The sequence below is a fragment of the Xyrauchen texanus genome, chromosome 31 (assembly GCF_025860055.1).
Source record: "Xyrauchen texanus isolate HMW12.3.18 chromosome 31, RBS_HiC_50CHRs, whole genome shotgun sequence".
NCBI lineage: Eukaryota > Metazoa > Chordata > Actinopteri > Cypriniformes > Catostomidae > Xyrauchen > Xyrauchen texanus.
Window position 1 is genome coordinate 7,383,181 of NC_068306.1, and position 25,617 is coordinate 7,408,797.

Genomic DNA, 25,617 nt, shown 5'->3' on the forward strand with positions numbered 1-25,617 from the left:
CTTTCTGGCACGGCTTGTTGGCATTGGTGCTTGCCGTTCGGTGCCAGGACAGCTGTCACACATCAGTCTATGCCATTTTAATTGCCAATACAGATTTTCACAGATGAATGATCTAATGATATGATATAAAAAAGACCAAACAAGCTATAAAAAAACAATTTTACAAATACAATAATTAGTTAAAAAGCTAGTTAAGAACTTTAATGCTCATCTTTGTACTTGTCCTATAACATATAGACTTTTTACATTTATTGAAAGAAAATATGTAATTCTGTGTCAAATATACAGTAGCTGCTTTGATGATTTAGCTATCTGATTGGTTGCTAGAGCGTTGCAACACATTACCCAAGGCCCAAGTAAATGTGCCCTACCCCATGTCCCAATAACATTGGGGTCACTCGACAGAAATGAAGTCTCCATCAAATTCAATCAGCCATTTGAATTAACAAGTCTGTTAGCGTAAGGCGCGGTCATATTTACGTTTGCAACTTTTTAATTCGGCACTCTTAAAGTTAAAAAGAATCTCGCAGCTAAATGATTGTCCTTGTCTATTGTGAATATTCAGATTAGCACTTCGATTGTACGATGCTTCGCCCACAGCCAAACCAGGCAACGTCCTATTGGCCCGTCAAAGTGCACCAAACTTGAACTCCACGGGAAATCCGCGAGGGGAAATTCTTTGCCACTGAAGTCCATCGCCCGAAATTCCCGTTGAGTAGACTGCATTTGTCCGAGTTTCGCCATGGGAATGTAAATGTGACCCGCCTTTAGAGAAGTAATAGCACACCCCTCCTCAACAAATCGCATGATTCGAGGCATCATGCACTACTGATAACATTGTAAATGACACTTTGTTAATTATAAGCACCTTAAGATGCCTTCAGTATGAAAGAGCAACAGGTTAATGGTTTTGGTTTAAGTTGTGGGGTATTGAACAACTTTAAACAACTCTATGCCCTAAACTTCACTTCTCTGAGATGTTGTGGAAGCTCAAAACTCTTTCATGCCGAGACCAAATCTCAAAGCAGTGTTGAATTAATTTCAACATGACCTCCCTCAAGAACCCTCACAATCCTGTTGAATTTCAGCAAAAGCAGTGGAATTAAATTTTGAATGGACGCACGGTCTCTTTTAATTGTAGTCAAATGGGATTCAGTGCGTTGAAGCAGAATGGTTCACGGCCGTGGTTTTATCTCGCTTCAGATCAGTTTGCACCAGCACGTGTGGCCCCTCCGGGCTGGTTTGCATTAGGGCCCCTGCACAGAGGGTGATACTGAGTTTATGACACAGTTCTCTCTCCGCAGGCGAGGCTCAAATCCAGATTAACAGCATTAGAGTCAGTCGCTCTGCACTGGGGACCCTGCCAAACTGGGTACATACCACATTTTGACAAAACTGGCAGACTTTCGTACAGAAGCTAGATGTGCTGAGCGTTAAGATTAAAGGAAAAGTTCATCACAAATGAAAAATTCTCAGCAATTGAATTTTTCTTCTCGATAAAGCATTAACCTTAAAAACCTCATCTGTTTGCAAGAACATTTAACTCGCTTTTAGCGCCACACAGTGGACATTTCACTACGGAATATGTAAGGAACCACATTATAATTTTGCAATAATGTTGCCACAGTAACGTAATTTTCCTGCGATTAGGCATCCTCAAAGGCCATTTGAAAAATTCAAGTCATAGTTAATAAACTGTAAGAAACACTTCACTGAAAAATGAAAATTCTCTCATCATTTCATGGCATCACAGATGTGTATGACTCAACACAAACTAAGATATTTGGAAGAATATTTCAGCTCTGTAGGTCCATACAATACAAGTGAATGGTGACCAAAACTTTGAAGTGATCTAATTGATTTTGTGTGAAAACAGACAAATATCTGACTCCTTTTTCACTGTACATCTTGCCATTACAGTCTCAAGGCACGATCATGATTTCAAGCTCGATTATAGTGCTCGACAAATGCGCGGAGTGCTAGATGGCGCTAGGAAGTGTAACCAAGCTTAAAAACATGATCACCAAGGAGACTGCTACTATTATTTTTTGGTCTGTTCTCATCCAAAACTGATTGGATCGCTTCACAAGACATGAATTAATCCACTGGAGTCTTATCGATCTTTTATGCTGCATTAATGTGCTTTTTGGAGCTTCAAAGTTTTGGTCAACATTCAGTTGCATTGTATGGACCTAAAGAGCTGAAATATTCTTCCAAAAAATATTTGTGTTCAGCAGAAGAAAGAACACATCTGGGATGGCTTGAGGGGGAGTAATTGAAGATTGCTGAACTATTCCTTTATGAAACTGTTAATAAAAGTAATAAAACTGCTGTCGGTCCACACAACCCATAAATGCAAAGATGTCTTAAAACTACACAGATGGGAGACAAACAGCACACACACACACACACACACCACAATCCTTTCCATCACATCCAGACTTGTAATCCTTATTAGGACACGTTTTTAGATTAAGTGTACATCTTCACTCTTAAGCACAGCAAGTGTTTCCAAAGAAGGGAAACAACCTGCTCAATGTAGGGCAAACTAGTCAGTACGGTGAAAACATCAAGTATGAAGATGGCAGAACAATCGAAGCATGAACCTTTACTATAACAGGCATTTAAATCAAATCCTTGTTAAATTATTACAGTATGTGTCATTAAAGGAATAAGCTAGTTCACCTATAATTTAGCTTAACTAATGATGCAAGTACAATAATAAATGACATCACACACAATACTGTGAATTCTGAATTTCCACCTACTTTTATGATGTAAACTGAAACCATCACGATATTTCCAATGCACACTTTCTGGGATTACTGACTACTGAATCAGGTCAGGTTAGTTAAAGGCAATCCACACCTCTTTCAAAACTTAAAACAATAGGGTAGTCATGTTATCTCTCCTTGACTTTGCAATGCAAACAGATGACTCACAACACACAAAATAGCAACAGACCTTTGTGTGTTATCGGCTATGGATCCCACACATTCAATGCATTTGATTTCCAAAATCAGTCTTTGCATGAAAACATGCATGACTTTCATTCTCCGAATTTTTAAACAAAATTATAATCAGATAGACTCACCCTGACTTTGGGATGCAAACAGTTGCATTTAACTTAACCAGAACACAGTGCATAGACACTGTCCACTGTGTGAGCATAGCTAGAGACTCCTCATGGGTGCATTATAATCCCTAAAGTTGTGTTTGTATTGATTGCATGCCTTTATGCCGTTTAAGACTTCAAACAAAAGGGTAGCTATGCTATATCTCCCAGACTATGTCAAACTAATGCATTCAACCATGCTCATAACACACGTTGAAACTGGCCTTTGTGTGTGCTTAGCGCACGTGCAATCCAAATCGATGGGCATTGTGTCCCCTAAAGCAGTGTTTACATGAAATGCAGCTGCAAAAAAAAATCATACATGATGATGACATAGTTGGGTGTGTAATGGGAGACATGCTTTGCTGTCTAGACGGATGCATCACTGTAAACACACCTCCACATAGCCATCAAGCAGGCTAGCGCGAGCTAACCTGCTAATGCAATCAAAATTTCACCAAATCAAACATACAAAGCATCACTGAAAGCACATTTCTAACCACCAAGTTCGCTATTATCACATGTCGTTGTCGCGACTTTAGCCGACAACGCGCACAAGAGAAAGAAAACCACATGCGATCGGTCTCGAGACGCTGTGCGCGCTCGTTCGTTGATTTCCTGCCGTGCGCGTGTCCACGCGCTCACGGTGGACATTTATAATGTTAAAAAAAAAGAAAAGAAAGAAATTATTATAATAATAATCCACGCGCACCTTTTCCTCTTCCTCCGGGCTGAGAAGCGATCACTGTCGATTGAGTGTTTCCATATCGTCGCGTATAAGACTTAAGCGATCCACTGACAGTTTATTATTTACTTCAAATCTTAGTGTTGTTCCTTCCACCCGTTTCTTCCGTTCAACGGATCACACTATCCACGTCTCGAGGAGTCGAGGAAAAAACAGAAGCGATTCCGGTAATCCGCTTTCAGCACGCGGGATTGGAGAACGATGCGTTCGAGGCATCCACTCGCTTCGCTCTCATTGGCCGGCGGCATCAGCGTTTGCTCTCGAGGCGATTAATGCAGTTTGCGTCATAATAGAATCCCCGCTCGCTCTCTCTTGGTCTGTCTTTGGCGGTAGAATGGGAGAGATGACGGGAGCTTCACCCAGGCTGGGCTGTGGCTGCGGTCCGTCACATGACCGCGGAAAGCAGCCAGACATGGAGGAGAGTACATTTAATAGCATATTTTCCCCTCAGTGAGATATATAGTATTCCGTGCAAATATAATAGTGTGATATTTAAAGGGAGTTCAAAGACGAGAGATAGAGCAAAGTAAAAGGGATTTGTCATGACTACATGTACACACATTTAGTGAGTAAATTTGCAGAGCACTGTACATTTCATAAACACACACTATATACTTACATTTATTAAATCCACAAGTGAATAGTAGAAATCTTAATAGATGATTTTCTTTTAAACCATTTCCCTATTTTCCCTGTTTGTGCAATTTCGGTCATGTTGCAAACTGGCAATTTATTGAAGAAATAGTTCACCCAAAAATGAAATTTCTCTCATCATTTACTCATCCTCATGCCATACCAGATGTGTATGACTTTTTAAGATTTGTAAAAGATTGTAAAGATTTTTAGAAAATATCTCATCTCTATAGGTTCAAACAATGCAAGTGAATGGTGACCACAACTTTGAAGCTCCTAAAGCAAATAGAGTAAAGTAATACAAAAATAAAAGGGGTTTAATGTCTTCTGAATCGATTTTATCAATTTTGGGTCAGAACAGACCAATATACCAACTCCCAACTGGCAATATCTTGCCATTGAAGTGTCCATGCTTGATCATGATTTCAAGCATGGAGTTTGACCCATGTGCAGACCACTAGATGACGCTAGGAAGAGTAATCAAGCTTAAAATCATGATCGCCAAGGAGAGTGCTGATGTCATGACTTATGATGAAAACTGAGTTATATTTAAAAAAACAATTAAACCAATGGAGTCTTATGGATACATTTATGTGGCCTAGATGTGCTTGTTGGAGCTTCAAAGTTTTGGTCACCATTCACTTTCATTGTGTGGACCTACAAAGATGAGATATTTTTCTTAAAATCTTTGCTTGTGTTCTGCAGTATAAAGAAAGTCATACAGATCTGAGATGGCATGAGGGTGAGTAAATGATGAGAGAATTTACGGTTTTGTGTGAACTACCCCTTTAAGAATATTCCAAGTGTTTTCTTCATTGTTTCTTTTCTCTTATGATGTAATGTGGTTTGATTTAATTAATCTGGAGTGTGCCACTCATACTTAATCATAAGCTGTATCACAATGCGGGGAAAGTGGTGGCTCAGCAGTTGGCTCTGGGTTACTGACCGAAAGGTTGGGGGTTCAAGCCCCAGCATTGCCAAGATACCACTGTTGGGCCCTTGAGCAAGGCCCTTGACCCTATCTGCTCCAGGGGCGCTGTTTCATGGCTGACCCTGCGCTCTGACCCCAGCTAGTTGGGATATGCGAAAACAACTGCATTTCATTGGCTCTGCACAATGACAATAAAGTTGAATCTTAATCTTAATACAGTGAATATCCATAATGGAGTGTTTCTTTAACTTTGGGCCATTTCTTGTCCAAGGGGTTGATTTGTATTAAATCAAACAGATTTAAACAATCTGTACCTTTTTTCCATATATATATATATATATATATATATATATATATATATATATATATATATATATGTATATATATATGGTCACATTAAAACTAAATAGGGAACTTTTTACCAGGCCTTCATCATTTATTTTTGGTACTTTTCAAATGCATCCTACATATAGATTTGACTGTTTTAGCCTTGTCCCAGGCCAATATGTTCAATATTAAACTATAAAAAATTATTCTAAAAACAAAAATTATTACAAGTTTAAAACGATGATCATCTAAACAAAGAGTGAAGTAACAAAAACATTTTTAATATTTATTGTGTGAAAATTAGTTGATCCATTATTTGCAAAATTACAACTTTTCTGCAGTTGTGCCGGCACGATACATAAGATGTTAGCTATGAAATTAACCATAGCAAGACAAAGAAGCAGGTTACATTTTAAATTTCCATCGGAGTCATTTCCACCACTGTATATTCTATTAAACACAATCCAGAATTTGAGATGTGCTGGAAATGACACAGTATTGGGAAGACAAAAATGACATAAATCTCCTGCAATGCATGTACATACACTGATGGACAATAATAATACAAAATAATTGAGTGTTAAAAATGTTTAAACAAGACTTTACTAGAAGCGCCCAAAGTTGAAGAAACACCCATAAATCATAATTTAGGTAATACAGAAGTTAGTAAAGCAGTACTTGTGATTTGGGTCATGATGGATCAGTCAATGGTTGTTTATTAGTCCCACTCTTGCCCTGATCAAGTACAGTAATATGTGTAAAATGGGATGCCCCCTGGCTGCTGCTGTATCACGTGTTTGGCCAAACTAATCTGCTTGATGACCTTTAATACCAGCTGAGATGAGGTTTAGTTTGTAGCTGAAGTTTTACAAGATAAAATTGGTCATGATGGGCTGAGAAAGTCTGAGCTTCATCTGAGAATGTTGGCCATTAAGCTCAGGGTTCATCTCAGCAGGACACTACCAGACCAAAATCTAGGTCAGAAGATTTTTCTGCTGGCACAAACTTGGAAGTGAGAATTTGAGATGACAAAAAATGTAATGAATCCAGTAGCCTAATGAATGAAGTCCATCCATGAAGACTCTACAAAATTCTCCAAACATTGTAAGGGGTTGTAATAATATGAGGATGCGTGAATAATGACAGACTCCTTTAAAGGGACCATGAGACTGTAGTCATGAACTACGGGCTGTTTTAATTCCAGATCACTTGTCTGGACTTGCCCACATGCCAACCTCAAAAGATAAGACATCCGACTTCACTCGGAGGTCTTTCTTACTGCGGGAGAAAAACAGGGGCACTTTTGATGGTACTGACATCACCATTGAAGGCAATATAATGACATCATGATAACAAAGTACCCAAGACCTCTTTGTATGTTGTCATATTATATAGCCTGCGATAGACTGTCCTGTTTACTAAAGCATTTGCTTCTATGCAAACTCACTGGTATCACTATGTCACCCGACAACCAGGTCAAAGCTTTGTTTGTCTGCTGTCGTACTGTGCGGTACGATTACTTTCCACTGGTCAATGATCATATTATATCAATACGACGAACACTATTTATATAATTCATTTTTATTTTATGTACTACAACTAGATAAGGTAAACCAGGCCTATAGTCATAAACCACAAAAGTACAAAGTCCTGAATGAACTTGATAAAAGAATGACAGGTCATTGATGTTGAGCAGATTGCATCTTGAACCAAAAGGGCAGTTTTGCTTCTTACAGTGTTAAGGCCAAATTACTTTAAAGTGAAATCATTAAATAAATGAAGCCTGAGCTTAAATGAAAAAAATCAACCCAAAGATAAGGCTTGACTGAAAATGGATGCAAACTAGTGCTAAAATGAAATACAAGGGGCATTTATACATTTATTTAATTAATTTTATTATGTATTTAATTATTATTTTAACTAGTTATTTGAGTTATTTGGCTCATCATACATTTAAAGTTTTGAGTGTGAATAAAACTTGTGGTACTGTGACAGGGCAGAGGGCGGGGCCGGGTCGTGATTCCGCACACCCAGCCCCTAATCAGGCTAATCAAGCCTCAGAGAGGGATAAAGGCCGACTGGAAGCTGCAGTGCGACTGAGAGAGAGATTTACGTTTGTCTTTTTGATTCAGTTTTATATTAAAATGATTATTTATAGTGTTATGCTGGTTCTCTCCATTAATCCCTTTACACTGGTGCCAAAATCCAGGAAGGAGGAGGGATGCGCCATGGTAGAGTCCTCGCCACTAACATCCACCCCGGAGAAGCCTGGCTGCCTGAGAGCGGACGAACGGCCACCGACTGCAAAGGGAGAAGGGGCTCCTAACCGACAGCCTGGAGCAGTCAGGGCTGTTGACAGGGGCGGAGGAGACCCCTACCAGCCGCCGAAACGCAGCGGGTTATGAGACCGCCGAGTGGGAAGGGGCTCCTGGCCGACCGCCTGGAGCGGGAGAAGAGCTGCCAGGGGCGTGGGACACCCCTTCTGTTTCCCGAGTGCTGCGGTGCATTACGTCTGCCAGGGGCCGGAGGTCTGCCTCCGATCCGTTTGGGAAGGCACGGCTGTTGTCTGTTAGAAGTTGGAGGAGTTGCCGAGGACCAAGCTATCACTGTTACGGCGTGTAGGTGCCACATTCATGCCGGGGCGCCTGGCCTGAGAGAACGAGGGAGGAATGTGACAGGACGGAGGGCGGGGCCGGATCGTGATTCTGGGCCCCAAATCAGGCTAATCAAGCCTCAGAGAGGGATAAAGGCCGACTGGAAGCTGCAGTGCGACAGAGAGAGAGATTTACGGGCAGCTGCCTGACACCTTGTGTCTTTTGATTCAGTTTTATATAATATATAATATAATATAAAATATTATTTATATTGTCAAGCCGGTTCTCGCCTCCTCCTTTCCATTAATCGCTTTACAGATACACGTATGTTTGCATTAGACAGAATATAAAGGACCATTCAGACTTTTTACAAATATTTTCTTAATGATGATATATTATACATTTTTTTAATAATTTATAAATCATGGTAGAATTTGTTGTACCACCGTTCATTTATTCTGATTGCCCTTATTTATATAAAAATCACTATTTTACAGTATTTTTCCATAATAGAGTAAAAAAGTACTTATTGTTGTTATTTATATATTTTGTTTAAAATTTGCTATTGAGAATCACCACCGGAAATTATGGGAATTACAAACACAACCAAACAAACACACCAAAAAAACCCTCAATAAAGTAAATAAAACACATTACAGTAATGACAATTTTGGGTAAAATGTGTTTGTCATGAAAATAATGTCATATTGCAAATAATATAGAAAAAGATCAATGTTTAAATCCTTTTTTAATATAAATGATCCTCCCTGCCCAGTAGGTGGCGATATGGAAAGTGGAGATATACGGTAAAGCGGTTACAGACATAAAATTGATCTGTTTCTCAGCCACATCTATCATATCACTTCTGAAGACATGGATTAAACCACTGGAGTCATGTGGATTACTTTTATGCTCCTTTTATGTGCATTTTGAAGCATCAACATTTTGGCCACCACTCACTTGCATTGTATGGACCGAAAGAGCTGAAATATACTTCTAAAAATCATTGTTTGTGTTCTGCTGAAGAAAGAAAGTCAAATTTGGGATGGCATGAGGGTGAGTAAATGATGAGAAAATTTTCATTTTTGGGTGAACTGTCCCTTTAAATGCTAAAACAGACCAATATACTACAGACCAAGAGTCTTTTTTGCTGTTCTGCAGCAGATCCCAAGAATGTACTCACCGGTGTTGTGGATATAGCTACTGATGGATGTAGTTGTGGGCGGGGTTTCATCCGAGTCCACGGAGCCCGTATCGTCGTCTTGAGAGCAGCCGGCCTGAATCGCCCGCAGGTAACTGTGGCTTCGAGATCTGAAGCAGGTGGGCATGGGCAGATCTAAAGCCTTCACCGCCTGAGAGTCCACCTGCCTGTAAGCCGTGCCGCTCAGGTAACCCTGCTCCACCTGAAAGGACATGTGCAGGTTGAATCGACCCATGTGAGGTCAGCGGGGTAACCGACCGCTGCCCGCCCACACCCACGCCTCACACGGGGTGAGATGAGGCTGCCGTTTTAGGGTGGATTGGGGCATTGTGGTACGGAAGAGAAGGTGACCTTAGATCCAACAGTATGAAGTGTCTTCCATATTTTAATAAATCTTTCAAGCAATCGTCACATAGTCTGTGCAAATGTTTCTGTAGCTCAACATGGATTTTTCAATGACAGGGACAAAGGTTCAATTCCCAGATAACACAAATATTGATCAAATTTAAGTTGCTAAATTGCTAAATGTAAGTTTTTGGGGAGAAAATCCAAAAATGTATTCTGTAACGATTGTATCGGTCCTTTTCTGTGGTTCAGGTGTATATTTAAAAAAAAAACGCTAGAAATTATTATTTATTTATTTATTTTACAAAAAAAAATATGAAAATCTGTGATTAAAAATCTAAATTAAGACTTGAAATTAAGTTTTAGAAAACTTTTTTTTTAATTTTCACTCACATTGTTGATATCATTTTAAAAAAAGTTGTAATAAAATTTTTATTTACATTAGAAAATGGGTATTTTCACTAGTTGTCTCAGACTTTTTGGACCACAATGTGTGTTTGTGTGTAAGAAATAACAAAAATCCTTTCTTGCTTCACTGAAATAGGGTAATTTAAGCAAATAATTTACAAAGGGATTTGTTTTTCAGAGCTCTTTTTTAAATCACTGTCTCGAGCACTGCCGATGTGCCATGTTCTTAATCCTAAAATATCCTTTTTTCGCCTCTCTGCTCCAAAACCGACAGGCAGAATGCAAGAAAAAAGCCTCCAAGAGTGAATGAACTCCGCTGTGATTCATATGACGAAACAAACCTGCAGACAACGCAATCAGAGTTCAAACTCTTTATGTCTGCAGGGATTGGAACAGCAGCTGGTGGTGTTCAAGCCTGATTGAAACCTTTAGATGGTGAAAAGCAAAGAGAAAGTTTCTGGGGGGGGTTTTCGGTAAGGGATGCAAAAGAACAGGATTGTGGGTATAAACGTATGCATGTTTGTCAAGGACAAACCCAGTAATTAAAGGCAAAAAAACAAAAACAAAAAAACGATCGACTCAGAAAGACAACATTCTCATGAAGTAAACATTCCAAGCCAATTCCCAAAAGAAAACTACTTGAGCTCTGTTATATACGCAACAAACTAGCCTGCATGCTCCTTTATCTTCACTTTCCCCTTTGATTCAAACATTTTTCCTGCAAACACGTCTGTCCAATCTTAGAAACATCACTTAAAAAACTTCCATCCTTCAGTCTTCATAGTATGTTATCCCTTTGGGTAAAATGAAAAATATCCTTAAAAAAAACCCCACTCTTCCCACTGTAGACCCTTGATTTGCTTCACAAGTCTCAACGTCTTCTTCAGTAAAGTTTGAGAGAAAAGAGACTTTGAAACAAGTATCTCCATTCAAGTATCTCCTTGCTTTAAAATGCTCTCAAAGTGAATTTTCCAATCTTCATGTCTCCTTAAACTGGCTTAAGGATGTAATACAACATTCTTAATCTGGAACATTCTGTTCTAGAGGTTGCGTACAGTAAACAGCAAAACATCTCTGACATATTTCAGTGTTTACGGGCTGATGTCGGGAGTAGAATGGAACAATTTAGAAAAGTAAACGGAACAAGATTTAGCTTGTTCTAAAGAAAATATGATATTTATTGAGTGTAGCGTGATTGCTAGGGTTTTTTCCAAGTGGTTGCTAGGGTGTTCTGGGTGAATGCTATATGGTTGTTAGGGTGTGTTGGGTGGTTGCTAGAACTTTGCTTAGTGGTTGCTAGGGTGTTCTGAGTGGGTGGATGGGCGTGTTGGGTGGTTGCTATGGCTTTGCCAAGTGGTTGCTAGGGTGTTCCAGGTGGATGCTAGTAGTTTGTTAAGGTGTCTTGGGTGGTTGCTAGGGCTATTCTAAGTGGTTCCTGGGATGTTCTGGGTAGATGGGTGTGTTGGGAGGTTGCTAGGGCTTTGCCAAGTGGTTGCTAGGGTTTTCTTGATGGATGTTAGGTGGTTTTTAAAGTGTGTTGGGTGGTTGCTATGGCTTTGCTTAGTGGTTAAAAGGGTGTTCTGGGTGGATGCTAGGTGGTTTCAAGGGTTTTTTTAAGTGGTTGCTAGGGTGTTCTGTGTGGATGCTTAGTGGTTGTTAAGAGTTTGTTGGGTGGATGATAATGTGTAAGGATGGCTAGTTGCTAGACCTTTGCTATGCAGTTGCTAGAGTGTTCTGGGTGGATGCATAGTAGTTGTCAGGGTGTGTTGGGTGGTTGCTAGTGCTTTGTAAATTGGTTGCTAGGGTATTCATTGAGGATTCTAATTTGTTGTTATGGTATGTTGGATGGTTGCTAGGGCTTTGATGAGTGGTTGCTAGGTTATTCTGTGTCGTGAATTTGGTAGTATATGTGAGCTAGGAATTAAATTAAACTGTCCTGTAATTAAATTTATAATGGAATTAGTCCCATTTGACAACCATTATAAATTAGATAAATGACAAATAAATAGATTATTTGTCTGAATAAAATTCTCCACCATTAAAATCATAATACAACATCTCGTTATATCCGCAATTCACAATTACCTAAATGTGTAATATTATTGTCAATAAGCTATGAGAATAATATTACTCCAATACAATGGAGCGGATACAATGAGACGTTGTATTATGATTTTAATGGATAGTTGCTAGAGCTTTGTTAAGTGGTTGCTAGGGTTTATTGATGAATGATAGGTGGGTTTAGGGTGTTTTGGGTGGTTGCTAAGGCTTTGTTAAGTGGTTGCTACAGTGTTATGGGTGGATGGGTATGATGTGTGGTTGCTAAGGCTTTTCCAAGTGGTTGCTAGGGTATTCTTGAAGGATGCTAATTGGTTGCTAAGGTATGTTGGATGGTTGCTAGGGCTTTGTTAAGAGGTTGCTAGGGTTTATTGATGAATGTTAGGTGGTTGCTAGAATGTTCTGGGTGGATGCTAGGTAGTTTTCAGAGTGTGTTGGGTGATTTCTAGAGCTTTGTTAAGTGGTTGCTAGGGTGTGTTGTGTAGTTTCTTGGGCTTTGTAAATTGGTAACTAGGGTGTACTTAATGGATGCTAGGTGGGATTAGGGTGTGTTGTGTAGTTGCTGGATGCTAGGTTGTTGCTTGAGTGTTCTGGGTGGATGCAAGGGGGTATTCAGTTGCTAGGGTGTGATGGCTGGTTGCAAGGGCTTTGCTGAGTGGTTGCTATTTCCATACCATGGAAGTGAATGTTGACTGAGTTTGTAATTCTGCGTAAATTCTCTTTGTTTGTTCGATGGACAAGAATAAAATCAAATGGTTTTGTAACAACATGAGGGTGAGTAAACAATTACATAATTTAAATTTTTGGGTGAACTATTCCTTTAATACAACTTGAAATAAGTGAAATCATCTCACCTGGCTCATGGTAGTCCCTCGTCCCAGTGAAGCGCAACCCTGAAGGAATCCCGCTTCCTGTAGGACTGCCTCACTCTGTGCCATCAAACAGTCCAGGTTATCCAGACTGTGATTGGTGGAGACCTCACACAGAGACGGCATACAGCTGAACGAGAATAATAAAGAAGAAACATTAGAGATGAGTGAAGGAAGAATCTGATCAATATTCCAGAGGAACAACATACAGTACATCCTTTTCCATTTGATGCACTGCGGTAAATGGAAGTGCAGCGTAGTTCTAGTGGGAAGACTAGCAGCTCTACATCATCACATCATTAGCTGGGTAATTCCTAGCCAATCGCATGTAAGCCATTGCTTTATAAGTCCATTCACAATCTATCACATTGCTGTTTCTGTGTGCTAACACTGCAACCTCCACCACCCCACCACCACCAGTTGAGCCCCGTCCCACGGGGGTAGGCTCCTCGCCCCTGCCTCCTATCTCCGGCAGGTCAAGACGGTACAACTCCCTCAGACTGCCGGACGGGGCCTACGCCAAAGAGAGAGACATTACTTTATGTTCTACATCTATCAAATAAATGGCATCTTAAACTTCACTCAAGCCTGCGTGTCTTCCCGATAGAACATTCTTTACTTTCAGTAGTCACTGAGACAAGGTGAGCGAGCAAAGGTGATGGAGAGCGTGAGTCTTGAAAATGTTAAAGCACAGAGGAACAGTTTTCTGACAACATGCAGACTTTCAAAGTTTAATTTGAAGGGATAGTTTACCCAAAAATAAAAAGTCCGTCTCTGTTTACTCACCCTCTTGTTGTTCCAAACCAGTGTGGCTTCTGTGGAACAGAAAAGGAGATCGTAGTCAGCATGTTAGCTTCAGTCACCATTCACTTTCATTGCACAAGATGCAATGAAAGTGAATGGTGACTGAGACTGTCATTCTGCCTAATGTCTCATGCTGTGTTCCACAGAAGAAAGAAATTCACACAAGATTAGAACAACATGACAGAATTACATTTTTGGGTGAACTATCCCTTTCAGCTTGGTTTAATTGAAGTTCCTCACAGTAATCCCTCTGTTCTGAGTTGTGGATTCTGGGTGGAGGTGGCAATCATGCATCAGGGTGATTTGTGGGAAAGTTTAGGGTTCATTGGAAGGTGCTTTCCCTGGATAATGTTAATTTATTGGTGAAAGTGTATCTGAGGTAACAGTTATGGGTTAATCCTATGATGCATGGTGTACACAACAATGAAAAAATCTAAAAGCAAATAATTTTTTATGATATCACATTAAAACCCCATGGGATATGACTTTTGATGCTTTCTAATAGTTTTATATGCCTAACCTCTTTATATGTCATTGTGTTTTGATTTATGACCACATAAGTACAACATGGCTGACACATGCTCTGATGCAGCAAGTAAATCTGGAATATTAACAATTATATTCTATTGTAATGGAATCTCTCAAAATATGTAGAGTAAAGGATTCTATTCTTGTTTTGAAGCTAAAATAAATGGGTGTTTCTTCAACTATATGAGACTTCATGTCCCAGGTGATGATTTTTATTAAAGCAAACCTATTTCAACTTTTTTATTGATTTATTTTTTATTTTTAAGGTCACATAAAAATGTTTTGCGTTTGATTCTTAACATTTATTTTTGTACTTCTAAAAAGCTTTTAATGTATAGATTTGACAGTTTTAGCCCAGACTTCTAATATTAAACTATGAAAATACTTTATAAAAATACAAATGTTGTGTCGTCATTTCCACCACAACAAACATTTTTACCCATAATGAAGATTTTACAAAAGTCAGTGTACTTGTTAACCAAGTGTCAGTGAAGAGCATGCTTAAAATAAAATATGAGTTGAAGAGCAGGGACGGATTACCGACTGGGCCGATGGGGCCCTTGACTACCAGGAGGCCCTTGACTGCCCAGGGGTGCCCTGGGCTTTAAGGCTACGCAATCTAGTTTGGTGATCCCATCGCTTGAAAACCATTTTAGGCATGAACAACAAAACTCCCAACCAAAACAACAACTTTTGGGTGGAGGGGGGCCCTTGGAGATAATTGGCCCCAGGGCCTTTGCAAGTCATAATATGTCCCTGTTGAAGAGAGATGTTTGAAGAAAATTCTATGTAAATATCACGTGTGAGCAGAATATTTATATTAGGTGCATTTGCAATCAAGCTGTAATTTTGCCAAATTATGCAAAAAAGTGTGAAAATATAATTTAAATGTAAAGTATTTAAAATACATTAAAGTTAGCTATGAACTTAGCCTTAGCATGACAAATGTGTCACCACCATTTCCAACATAGACTTCTATTAAACATAATACAGAATTGTAGATGAACAGGAAATGGCAATGTGGAGGGAATTAAACATTTTGGGGAAAATATAAATAAGTAAAAAGACACTCTTTGGACATTGTTAGTACTTGTTGACATGTCCAAGTTAAAAAAAAACACATATACATTTGTATATTTTTTCGTTTGTGATTTAACAACTCATGCATCAGAGGGTAAATAGGTCTCCGTTCTAAATTCTGGGGTTGCAATCTCTCTTTGCATTTGTTTAAACTTAATTTGAGGTGTTAATCGGCAAATTTGCCATGAACTCTTGATTTTTTTAAGGGATGTAAATGATTTAATTCAGCCACAATTTCAGTCAGTGAGCAGTGAGGGATGCTAAACTAGGGAACATGACCGTTGTGGGTGGGTGCAGGTGTTCAGGTGGAGGCGGGGCTAAAACACTAACCTGTACAGGTGTGGCACTGAGCTGGCGTTGTGCAGAGGAGACCAGCCCACACCAAACTGCTTCCTCACGGGGCTCTGTCTGCTATAGACAGCGGGTGTATGGAAAGGGTGTGGCGTTATATGGGCGACAAAAATGATAATTCTGCCATCATGTTCTCTCCCTTGTGTCATTCGAAAGGACTTTTTGTGACAGATGACTAGGAATGTCATAAAATATTGATTATTAATCGGCACGTATTTTTCTCAATATGTTTTTGAGGCATTGATATCTTAACATTAGTCGACAATAAAATTAGAAGCCTAATATGTGTGCTTTCCAATTCACTGTCAAATGGCCTTTTGTTTACTGTAGTCTGGCGTAATAGCTTTGGGAGACCACAAGGGGGTGCTATAACATTAACCGTATTTAATACTGAAGGATGTGTTAATGTGGTACAGGTGGCAGTCCAAAATTGTGAATCTAGTCACCGTACACATAAAAGTTAGGAAGGTTTTGTACTTCAAGAATTAACTGATTATGAGTTTGCCGCTTAGTGTATGAAACTATAAGCGCAAACGGAACGATAAGAAATGGCGACGTTTATTATGCAATTTCTCTGTGTGTAGTCTTGAATATGCAGTCAAACCACAAAAAGACATACATATAACTAAAAATACATTGTGTAGAGAATATGAAAGAAACATATACAGAATATATCATCCAGTGATGGCTATAGTAAATAATCTATGGCCTTAAATAATGATTTGTGTTGAATTTAATGGGAAGTTATACGAGTTGTGAACATGCTGCAGAATTCTGAGTAGTCTCTAAAGTCGTAGCTGGGCATGGCGATGTGCGTACCTTCCTTAGTTACTCTGCCACTCAGTTTACTAAAGTTGTGTTGAGAAACATGGATGAAGAAACAAAGACTACTGTACAGTGATTAGCCCTATTTATGTCTAAAACAAAATCGATAATCACTGGGAAAATGTTCTGATTATCGATGCGTGAAAAAGGCATCAATCCCAAGCCTACAGATGACAAATAGTATCAATCACCATTCAAAAAGATGCAATGAAAGTGAATGGTGACTGAGGCTGTCAGTCTCTAACATTCTGCCTAACGTCTCTTTTTTTGTTCCACTAAAGAAACGTTATTTGGAACAACATGAGAGTGACTAAATGATGACAGAATTTTCATTTTTAATTTCCTATTGTATTCCATGGAAGATAGCAAGTGATTCCCTGGCACCTTTGGAATTTAAGATTATTTAAATATTAAATATAATTTAAATATTATCTTAGGACGATACTATCTGAATTGGGAAACTTTATGAAAACACCCGTTGAGATTTCAAAAATGTAAACAAACATTTAACAGACCCTTAGGCAGCCATTGTAATGGCACACACTGAGTTTTGAGTGTAGCCAACATGTTGGACACCACAGAAGTGATGATGAGAATGATGATGAAACAGTTGAACTTTTTAGAAATATCCTGTAGTCTGACACTGTGTGCATCTGATAACGTACCAAGTACGTTACAGAATATTTAAGAGTTCAGGGCAATTTTAAATCAGCTTTGTAGTTTCCAAGTCGGTAAATGGCGGTAAACAAACTGTCAACATACTGCCATCTGCTGGTCACAATCTGATGACGTGGACATTTTTGTTGACATTACTTGGTGTTGGCTTTTAATTTAGAGGAATATTCCAGGTTAATTACAAGGTAAGCTTAATCAGCAGTATTTGTGGCATAATGTTGATTACAACAAAAATATATTTCAACCCGTTTCTCACTTTCTAAAATCAAGATTTTTGGAGGGTTTAAAGGCAGACATGTTTAAGTTTATAATTTTATAAAAGCACTTACATTAATTAATCTGTTCAAAATCATGTCATATTTGAACTGTAAAGTTGTTTAAATAGTCATTTTTTCAGTCGTTTTAAGGTTTTTTGGGTTTGTTGACATTACATCGTCATGGCAACGACGACGTTTCTTTACACAGAAAAGGTTAGAACGTAATTTTACCATATTGTTCATGTCTTGTGGCTATACTTTTGAAAGAGTGAGGATTTTATTGATTTTATGTATGGTTTTTTTTTTTTAAGAAAGAAGAAGCAAGTCAAAATCCATTTTTGTGATCATCAATATTATGCTACAAATGCTGTTGATAGAGCTGTACTTCTATTGAAAGGACGAGACACAGCCTGACTAAATTATCAATTGGCATATGATGGTGATGTGTATGAAATAATCCATTTTACTGCAATAACAATTACATTTAGATGTGTGAGTGTATGCTTGTTTGTGTGAATGTTGTGGTTTATATGTGTGCATAGGAGTGTAGGGCGTCCTCAACAGGTAAATACTATTAATAAATACAATTTAAAAAAAAGAATGAGTTCTATGAAATAAAAAATATTTATTTTAGGTGTAGGGCTACTCTGTAGTCTCTATAATTAGCTATTATTATAAGTCTTTGGCATGTCCTCATTAAGATATTTTGTAAAAGTGCATGTGTCTGTGTGTATTATCGTACGAGAGAGTGTGTGAATGTTGTGGTTTATGTGTGTACAAGTGTTTGTGAGTGGTTTGACTCACTTGCGTGGCAGGAGTGACTGCTGTTCACTCAGAGAGTGCTGTGTGGCCTTCAGGTAACTCTGTCGTCTGGCGGCGGTTTTGGGCGAGGGTTTGGGTGATGGTGGGCTGTCTGAGTCATCGCTGTCCTCTGTGTCTTCCATGGCTTTAACGTAACTGCCGCTGCGCATTCTCCTGCACGGGATCTCACCCGTGACCCCTGCCTTAGCCAGTGTCCCACTCCACTCCCCTGTGGGCACCTGCCAACAGACAACACAACCAAACCTCAATGTATTTTATCCGACTACCCACATGACAATAAAAGTGAGTGGTGTTTGCAATGCAAAACTCTCCGACTTGAAACTAGGTAGCTGTGGAGTTGTTAAGGTGGTTGTTAGCACATACTGCATGTGGTTGGTAAGGCATTGATTGTTTTCCACGAATACAGAATATTTAGAAAATAAGAGTTGTATGGTACTATTCTAATTTAAACATAGCTTATAACTTTAACCGTTAAATATAATATTAAGTGCATTTTCACGTTTGTCTGCTCTGCCTTTCAATTCTTTTCCTTTGCAAACATTTTTTAGCACCTGGAGCAGGAGTCAATGTCAATTTAAAAAGAACTTTAATTGTTAAAAACACGTCTTAAGCCTTGATGTTAATGGCCCCTATGGCAGCAGTGGTATCTATTTTCAGTTTGTTTCTGAGCTCTCTGGGCTTCTAATATTGCTATATTTGACTAAAGTGGCTTCAATGTGACTTGTGTCGTTGTGTCAAGGCTCTGCTCAATTCTAGTGTAACGGGAGCCAGCTGGTACGTGATAGCTGTGCAGTATGTGTAAACCTCACTCCCTGGCCTCAAGATGTGCAATAGCGACTGGCGCTAGAGGCTGTAGCCATATGCCTCCTCGTTAGCATGCCCGCCTCCCATGCAGGCTAACGCCGGTTCGAATTTCGCTTGGGGCGTGTCGAGCAGGACTGGTTAAAGTGGTGCTATGACCTGGATGGAAGTGAGGTTTAGGGGGATGAGTGTAACGGGAGCCAGCTGGCACGTGATAGCTGTGCAGTATGTGTAAACCTCACTACCCTGGCCTCTAGTGACTGACGCTAGAGGCTGTAGCCTTTGGTCTCTTGGTTAGCACGCCCGCCTTACTGGCTGATGCTGGTTCGAATTTCGCTCAGAGCAGGTTGAGCAGGACCAGTTACACTAGTGCCAAGCAATGCTTTGACCTCCACTTGAAAAAAGTTCCAGATAGATCACTGAAGGCGATTTTACGAGTTTGCCAGGCAAGAAAGCGTAGAGGGGGGTGCCTTTGGAAACATACATTTGGAAGAGAAAAAAGACCTGACTATAGCTTTGCTTGCAGAAATTGATAAATGGACTTGATTATGTCAACATGATCACACAGGATGCCAGCATGTTGTTTCCAAGTTCCGGCACCCCAGTATCGGTCACTTTATGCCAACTCACTGACAAGCAGCATCTCCAATCAGACATTGTTGCATTGGCTCCAGCATGTTTACCTTCCCCCGTGGCGTGACCGGAAGTGTGTAGCGGCAGCAGCTTGGGAGACCCGGGTTCAGATCCCGTGCTGAAACCAGAAAGTAACTGCGTTCGCATAATCAGTGACGAGCATGAAACAGAGGTTGCATTTTCCCCTCTAACAAATTTTTTTTCTCCTGATGGTTAGGTTTAGGTTTGGGGGGTACAGTTAATAAAATAAGCATTCCTCTTTACTGTATTACAGTTTTTACAGGTGACAGCAACTCAACTCACAACTCACTTTTGATGCCCCTCTGTGGACTTTTCAGCAGGGAAATACACTTACACTTACGGCTTTGGCCACTGGGGGCAGTGTATTGCATTTCAGTAACCAGACCTATTCAGCTAAAGAAAAGTCAACCTACTGTTTCCGATTTCTCTGTGAGATAAGTTTGTTTATGTTTAGGTCTGCTTGGTGAATGTAATTAGTGTTTTGATGTTTAGGGTGGGCACCTATTTATCTCTTTTTCAGAACCAGGGTGCTCCTTGATCATTTTGCTTTGGTTCATCCCCTTGATCGTTTTTTTCTGTGTTGGTCTGGGGGACATCAGATGTTTCGGGGGGGCACAAGGAAAATTTACTTGGGCAATGCCCCCCTAGACCCAGTCATGTTGTCTGGTAATCATTGGCTGACACTTTGAAAGGTCAGTGGCAATGGGGTCAAAGTTGAAACGGCTTGAACTTTGAGGCCCCTTCAGTCATGACAATCTGATTTTTTAACTCTACATTTCTTTGTTCTTGTCATGTTTGTTTGGAATTTGCTTCCATTGTCATGTGATGAATTCACAACACTAAGACTAAAAACAAGCTGGCTAACTTTACAGGCTGTCCCAGAAGAAAATACTCAGAAGACCTCTTTCTCTTTTTTTGTGTTACCTGTAGAAGGTTGAAGGTCATCTCCTGACCGTGGCAGGACTTGGACTTGAGTAGGGTCCTGTTCACTGTGGCCTTCTGAAGCACCTGTTTGGCCTGATTGAGGGTCAGTGATGACCAGGAGCCTCTCTTCACCAGTGTGTTGTCCCCTGTTTGGCCACTGGAGGGTGCCAGCACTGACTGCGGCTTCAGATCGCCGCTGCTCATGGACGATTTGAGCGAGTGTGCTGCAATGGTGTTGTAGCCCTGTGGGTGTGGTCTGGGTGCCGCCTGACTGTCTGAAACGGCTCTACCCAATGACATCATACTCAATGGGTTACGATAAGCCACTGCTAATGGACCGGCAGTAGGTTGAGTTGTTTGCTCGTCCTCTAAGCCGTCATCCGAACTCCAGAATCCTGAGAGGTTGGGCCGTGGTCGCCGTTTGGTGCCCTCTGTCTTGGCTCGGTCTTTGCTTTTGCTTCGTCGGGCCGTCTTCACACTGTTGCCACCTTGACCTGCGATTAGAGATGTAAATAGTCAACTGATTAACCGAAATCAACAATTTGTTTGAGGGAACTTTTGAGGAAATAATGTCCCGAAATCCACGTATGTGGACATCATGTTTATCAGTGCGCTGACGTGCAAAAAATTAATGAATTTTTAAAAGTGGCATATCAAATGAAACTACAGATGCTAAAGTTTACACCCAAATAGGTTTCAATGAAAAAAACTAAAGAGGTTTCTTAGCAGAGGCACTTTTTTTGGCTCTGTGCCCATAGAAGCGCTTCATGGAAATTGACGCCATGCTGTTGTGTTAAGTGACACTAGAAGTTTAACCCTTAAATGACACTGTAGACTGTTGTGAACAGTATTCAGTCAGTTTAAATTAATTTAAATTAGACTTGCATATAGTGAAGCCAAAATACAGTGTCCACGCATGTGGTCAGAAGGTTAATCAGCTATATCCACAACAATGAGCATTTTCGAGGCATGGGTTCCCACGAAACAAAAAATGGCCACATCCACACTAACCCGTTTTTGTTCTTTTCCTTTGTTTTCCAAAGAATATGGTAATGGAGAGCGTTTGGTGGAGGAAAACGCTGTTCTAGTGTGGACGAGAGGTGTAAACGCAGCTAAATGAATGCATTGTCAAACAAAAACGTATTAGTGTGGCCAATGTCATATAGGTTTGGAGCCACATCCGTTTGGAGGGCGACCAATTAATAATGGAAGAAGAATTTGCCAAAATTTGCATCCCTACCTGCTGTAATGCTCCCTTTGACCGCCGACACCTCCAAAGACTGTGACTTGGCGAAGAGTTTCTGTACGGACTGCACCAAGTTACGGATGCGGCTGGGACTCTCGCTACGCGGCTTGGAGCCACGATTGCGCCTGTGGAATTGCAGCGTGCTGAAGCCGTCTCGCTGGAGTGGCAGGTGGCGTTCCAGCTGGTCGAGGAGGTTGGCTGGAATCTGGTTCATCTTTGCAGCGGCCGCAGACGAGATGGTGGCAGTGCCACTGGTGATCATGGCAGGGGCGTTCAATCCCAGGCCAAGACCCATGCCCATGGACATAGAGGAGGTGAGGGTGCCAGCACGACTGCCTGTCTGAGACACATAGTCCTGCTACAAGAACATAAACCCAAATTTGTATTTAAAATCCCTCGGACATCATGTAGAACTGCTGTTTATTTAACACAGGGTTAACTATCCTTTTCGACCAATGAATTTCCATGACTTCTCCAGTGACTTTTGTCTACCAGATACAAATGTTTATAAATACGTTTCATTCAAACCAATTTGGAAATGAATCATTCATTCGACTGATCTGTAAACCATTTCGACCAATTTAATGAAAAGAATTGACTCAAAAGAACGATTCGCTCACAAATGAAACATCACTCTGGCTTCCGAGCAATTTTTACTCTACACAAGATCATTTTCTTGCTGATGATATATTTTAGAGGACAGCAAAACTTGAAAAATGTGTACTGGCTATAGAAATTTCCATGAAGTACCGCATTACCACATGCACATTATTACTAGTGTTGCAATTTCTCTTGAAATTAGGCCACATACACACTAATGCATTTTCGATTAAAATCTCCCATCTTCTGTTTCCTGACATCATCACGTTCCAGAGTATGCAGTCCTAAAGAGCGTATACAAAAGTCTCAGTTTTTAAGGGAGGAAAGGCGTAAACAAAAAACCAATGCATTATCAAATGAAAACATATTTGAGTTGAAAACATTGATATTTACATTTATTACATGCATTTGGCGTGAACTACAGGAACCCGATTTATCCTTATTAATTATATCATGCACATTTAATCAATAATATCATGCTGACATAATCAATTGTTAGTAAAGTACCTGCATGTACTCGCTCTGCTCTTGTTGGGTGGTGTAGTGGAGTCGAGGGAAGGTGCTGCTGTTCGTCAGCTGGTTGTTTAGGGACAGCAGACAGTCCGACTGCAGGGAGGTGGTGGTGGAAACTGGGAAGTGGTGGAGATGAGGATCCAGAGTGCCATAATGATGGATGGTGGGGCTCAGGAGGTAGGCGGACTGGGGGTCCGGGGCCAAGGGACACAAGGGCTCCTGGGGACCTGCAGTGGGGTCGCAGGTATCTGAGAGATGTCGGCTACGGTTGGCCCCTAAGCCTTTCATGGTTACTGTTGAGTGTCCACACTAGAACATGCTTTCAGATGTAGAGACACTACAGCCCTTGAGGGCACCCCCTAGAGGACACAGAGAGAAAATACATGTAAGAGGGCAATAAATGTGAAATCTTTAAGCAGGTATTTATATGGGATGCTCCGTCATCCGACCCAATGCTTTCACTGTACCTCCTCAAGGGTTTTGCCGCTTACATACAGGACAATAGATGTCTCATACAGGACAGTTGGCAAGCCTACTTTACATGTCTGTCAGACAGGGGCAGTTCTAGTGTTAGTGGTTATTTGCCAACTTTAGGCCACAAAATGCTTTAAATGTGGAACAGACTTACTGCCAATAGTCAAATGTCTGGCCATGCAACGCTAAAAAGAATGTATTGACTTAAGAATGCCAAAGCTCTGAGTGCACATCAATACGTTTTCAAAGTCAAACTTAAAAATGTCTTTGTAGAGAGAATGCAGTGAAAAGAACATAAAAGAGAGAGCATTTGCCGAGGTTGTTTTACAAAAGACTACACATTTTATGCATGCAAATTTTTTCAAATCATACTCAAGAGGCAGAATGTTTTGCAGCACAACATAATACATACACCCATGAGATACCCTCATCTTCTGCAATCTTCACTTCTACCGTCAACATGAGAGATTCATTCATATTGTGCTGAATATGTGAGAGTCACACTCATCTGTAGTCGAATCGCCCGAGACATTCAAATATCTCGACCGATCACAGCGCAGCAGAGCTCCATTGACAAAACCTTCAGCTTTTCCTGCATCCGCACCATCGGTAACAAAGAGATCTATTGGCATGCTAAACATAGCTGTTTTCATCTGTCATTACTGCACGCCGCAGTCAGTCTCAATAGGGCTGGCGTGATGACTCACAGCACCACCAAAGAGCCTGAAAACCTCGTTAACATTCACCTCGCAGCTGCACCTCCTCCTGGACGGGCCTCCGGAGGAGCTACATTCACACCTGAATGCTCAGTCACCAGTGACAATCAGTCAAAGATGCAAAAGCGTGTTCCCAAACCAGCACTGGCATATCCACACAGAGCCAAGCCGGAGGGTGTTACAAAAATCCCACACATTTGGAAAAGAAAATGGGTTACTTGACAGTCATTTTGTGCCCACTTTGAAACACACCAACTGCCCTCATGACTGCAGATAATAAAAGAAATCATATTTGATGGGCCGTTATGTTTTCATAATGTGAAAGGAATACTGCAGATTGTGTATGGAACCAAAATGCCTAATGATAATGATGTTTGGAATGAGTGTAAATGAAATCGATTCACTGCAAGCATTTTTGCTTTCCAGTAAAAAAATAAGAATGTAACAACCTGCAGAGCTTCACTTGCATGGCAAAAAAAAAAAAAAAAATAAATATATATATATATATATATATATATATATATATATATATATATATATACAGTGAATCCGGAAAGTATTCACAGCACTTTTCTTCATTATTTTCCTAAAATCACAGAACTCTTTCCACCCCTGATCAAATATGAGTTGATGTTGATTGAATTTTAGGGTGAGGGGGTGTTAAATTCTCAGTCTATTCATCTGTAATAATGAATTGATTAAATTGAAGTCAATGGATTAAACACAGTTTGATATAAATGGTTAGAAAAAAGGCTCTCATTAAGGTAAAAAATGTCAGTGAAAATCGATAACAATAAAAAATAATAATATTATAATAAAGTTATTTAATATAAAAAGTTAATAATAATAAAAACTGTTAGGGACCTATAGATATCTGCAATGGAAATCACTAAAAACAGTTAAATCCCAATTGAAAATGTCCAAAAACACTATAATCATATTAGTATTTGAATTAAGTGGAAACCGTTATCAGGTTAAACCTTAAAATAAATTTACTTGAGAAGCAATATTGTGTAAAATAATAACACACACTTATGTTCGTTTTCAGCATGGCAAAAAAAATTATGCTTAAAACACAAGCAATTTGCCAATGGGGTAAGAAATATAAACTTCATTTAAAA

The 25,617-nt window shown here is 39.9% G+C and overlaps 1 protein-coding gene across 1 annotated transcript in view; it reads right to left on the bottom strand.

Annotated features, from left to right (window-relative positions):
* Positions 1–23,594, bottom strand: part of LOC127624800 (disks large-associated protein 4-like) — a 44,740-nt gene extending 21,146 nt beyond the window's left edge. Inside the window, exons 1-6 of the mRNA XM_052099713.1 lie at positions 23,301–23,594; positions 22,188–22,551; positions 20,948–21,441; positions 18,551–18,786; positions 13,212–13,356; positions 9,529–9,748 (exon numbers count right to left, since the gene is read on the bottom strand). Coding sequence (XP_051955673.1) covers positions 9,529–9,748; positions 13,212–13,356; positions 18,551–18,786; positions 20,948–21,441; positions 22,188–22,551; positions 23,301–23,594 — 1,753 coding nt within the window. The remainder of the gene's footprint in view (positions 1–9,528; positions 9,749–13,211; positions 13,357–18,550; positions 18,787–20,947; positions 21,442–22,187; positions 22,552–23,300) is intronic.
* Positions 23,595–25,617: the final 2,023 nt, after the last annotated feature.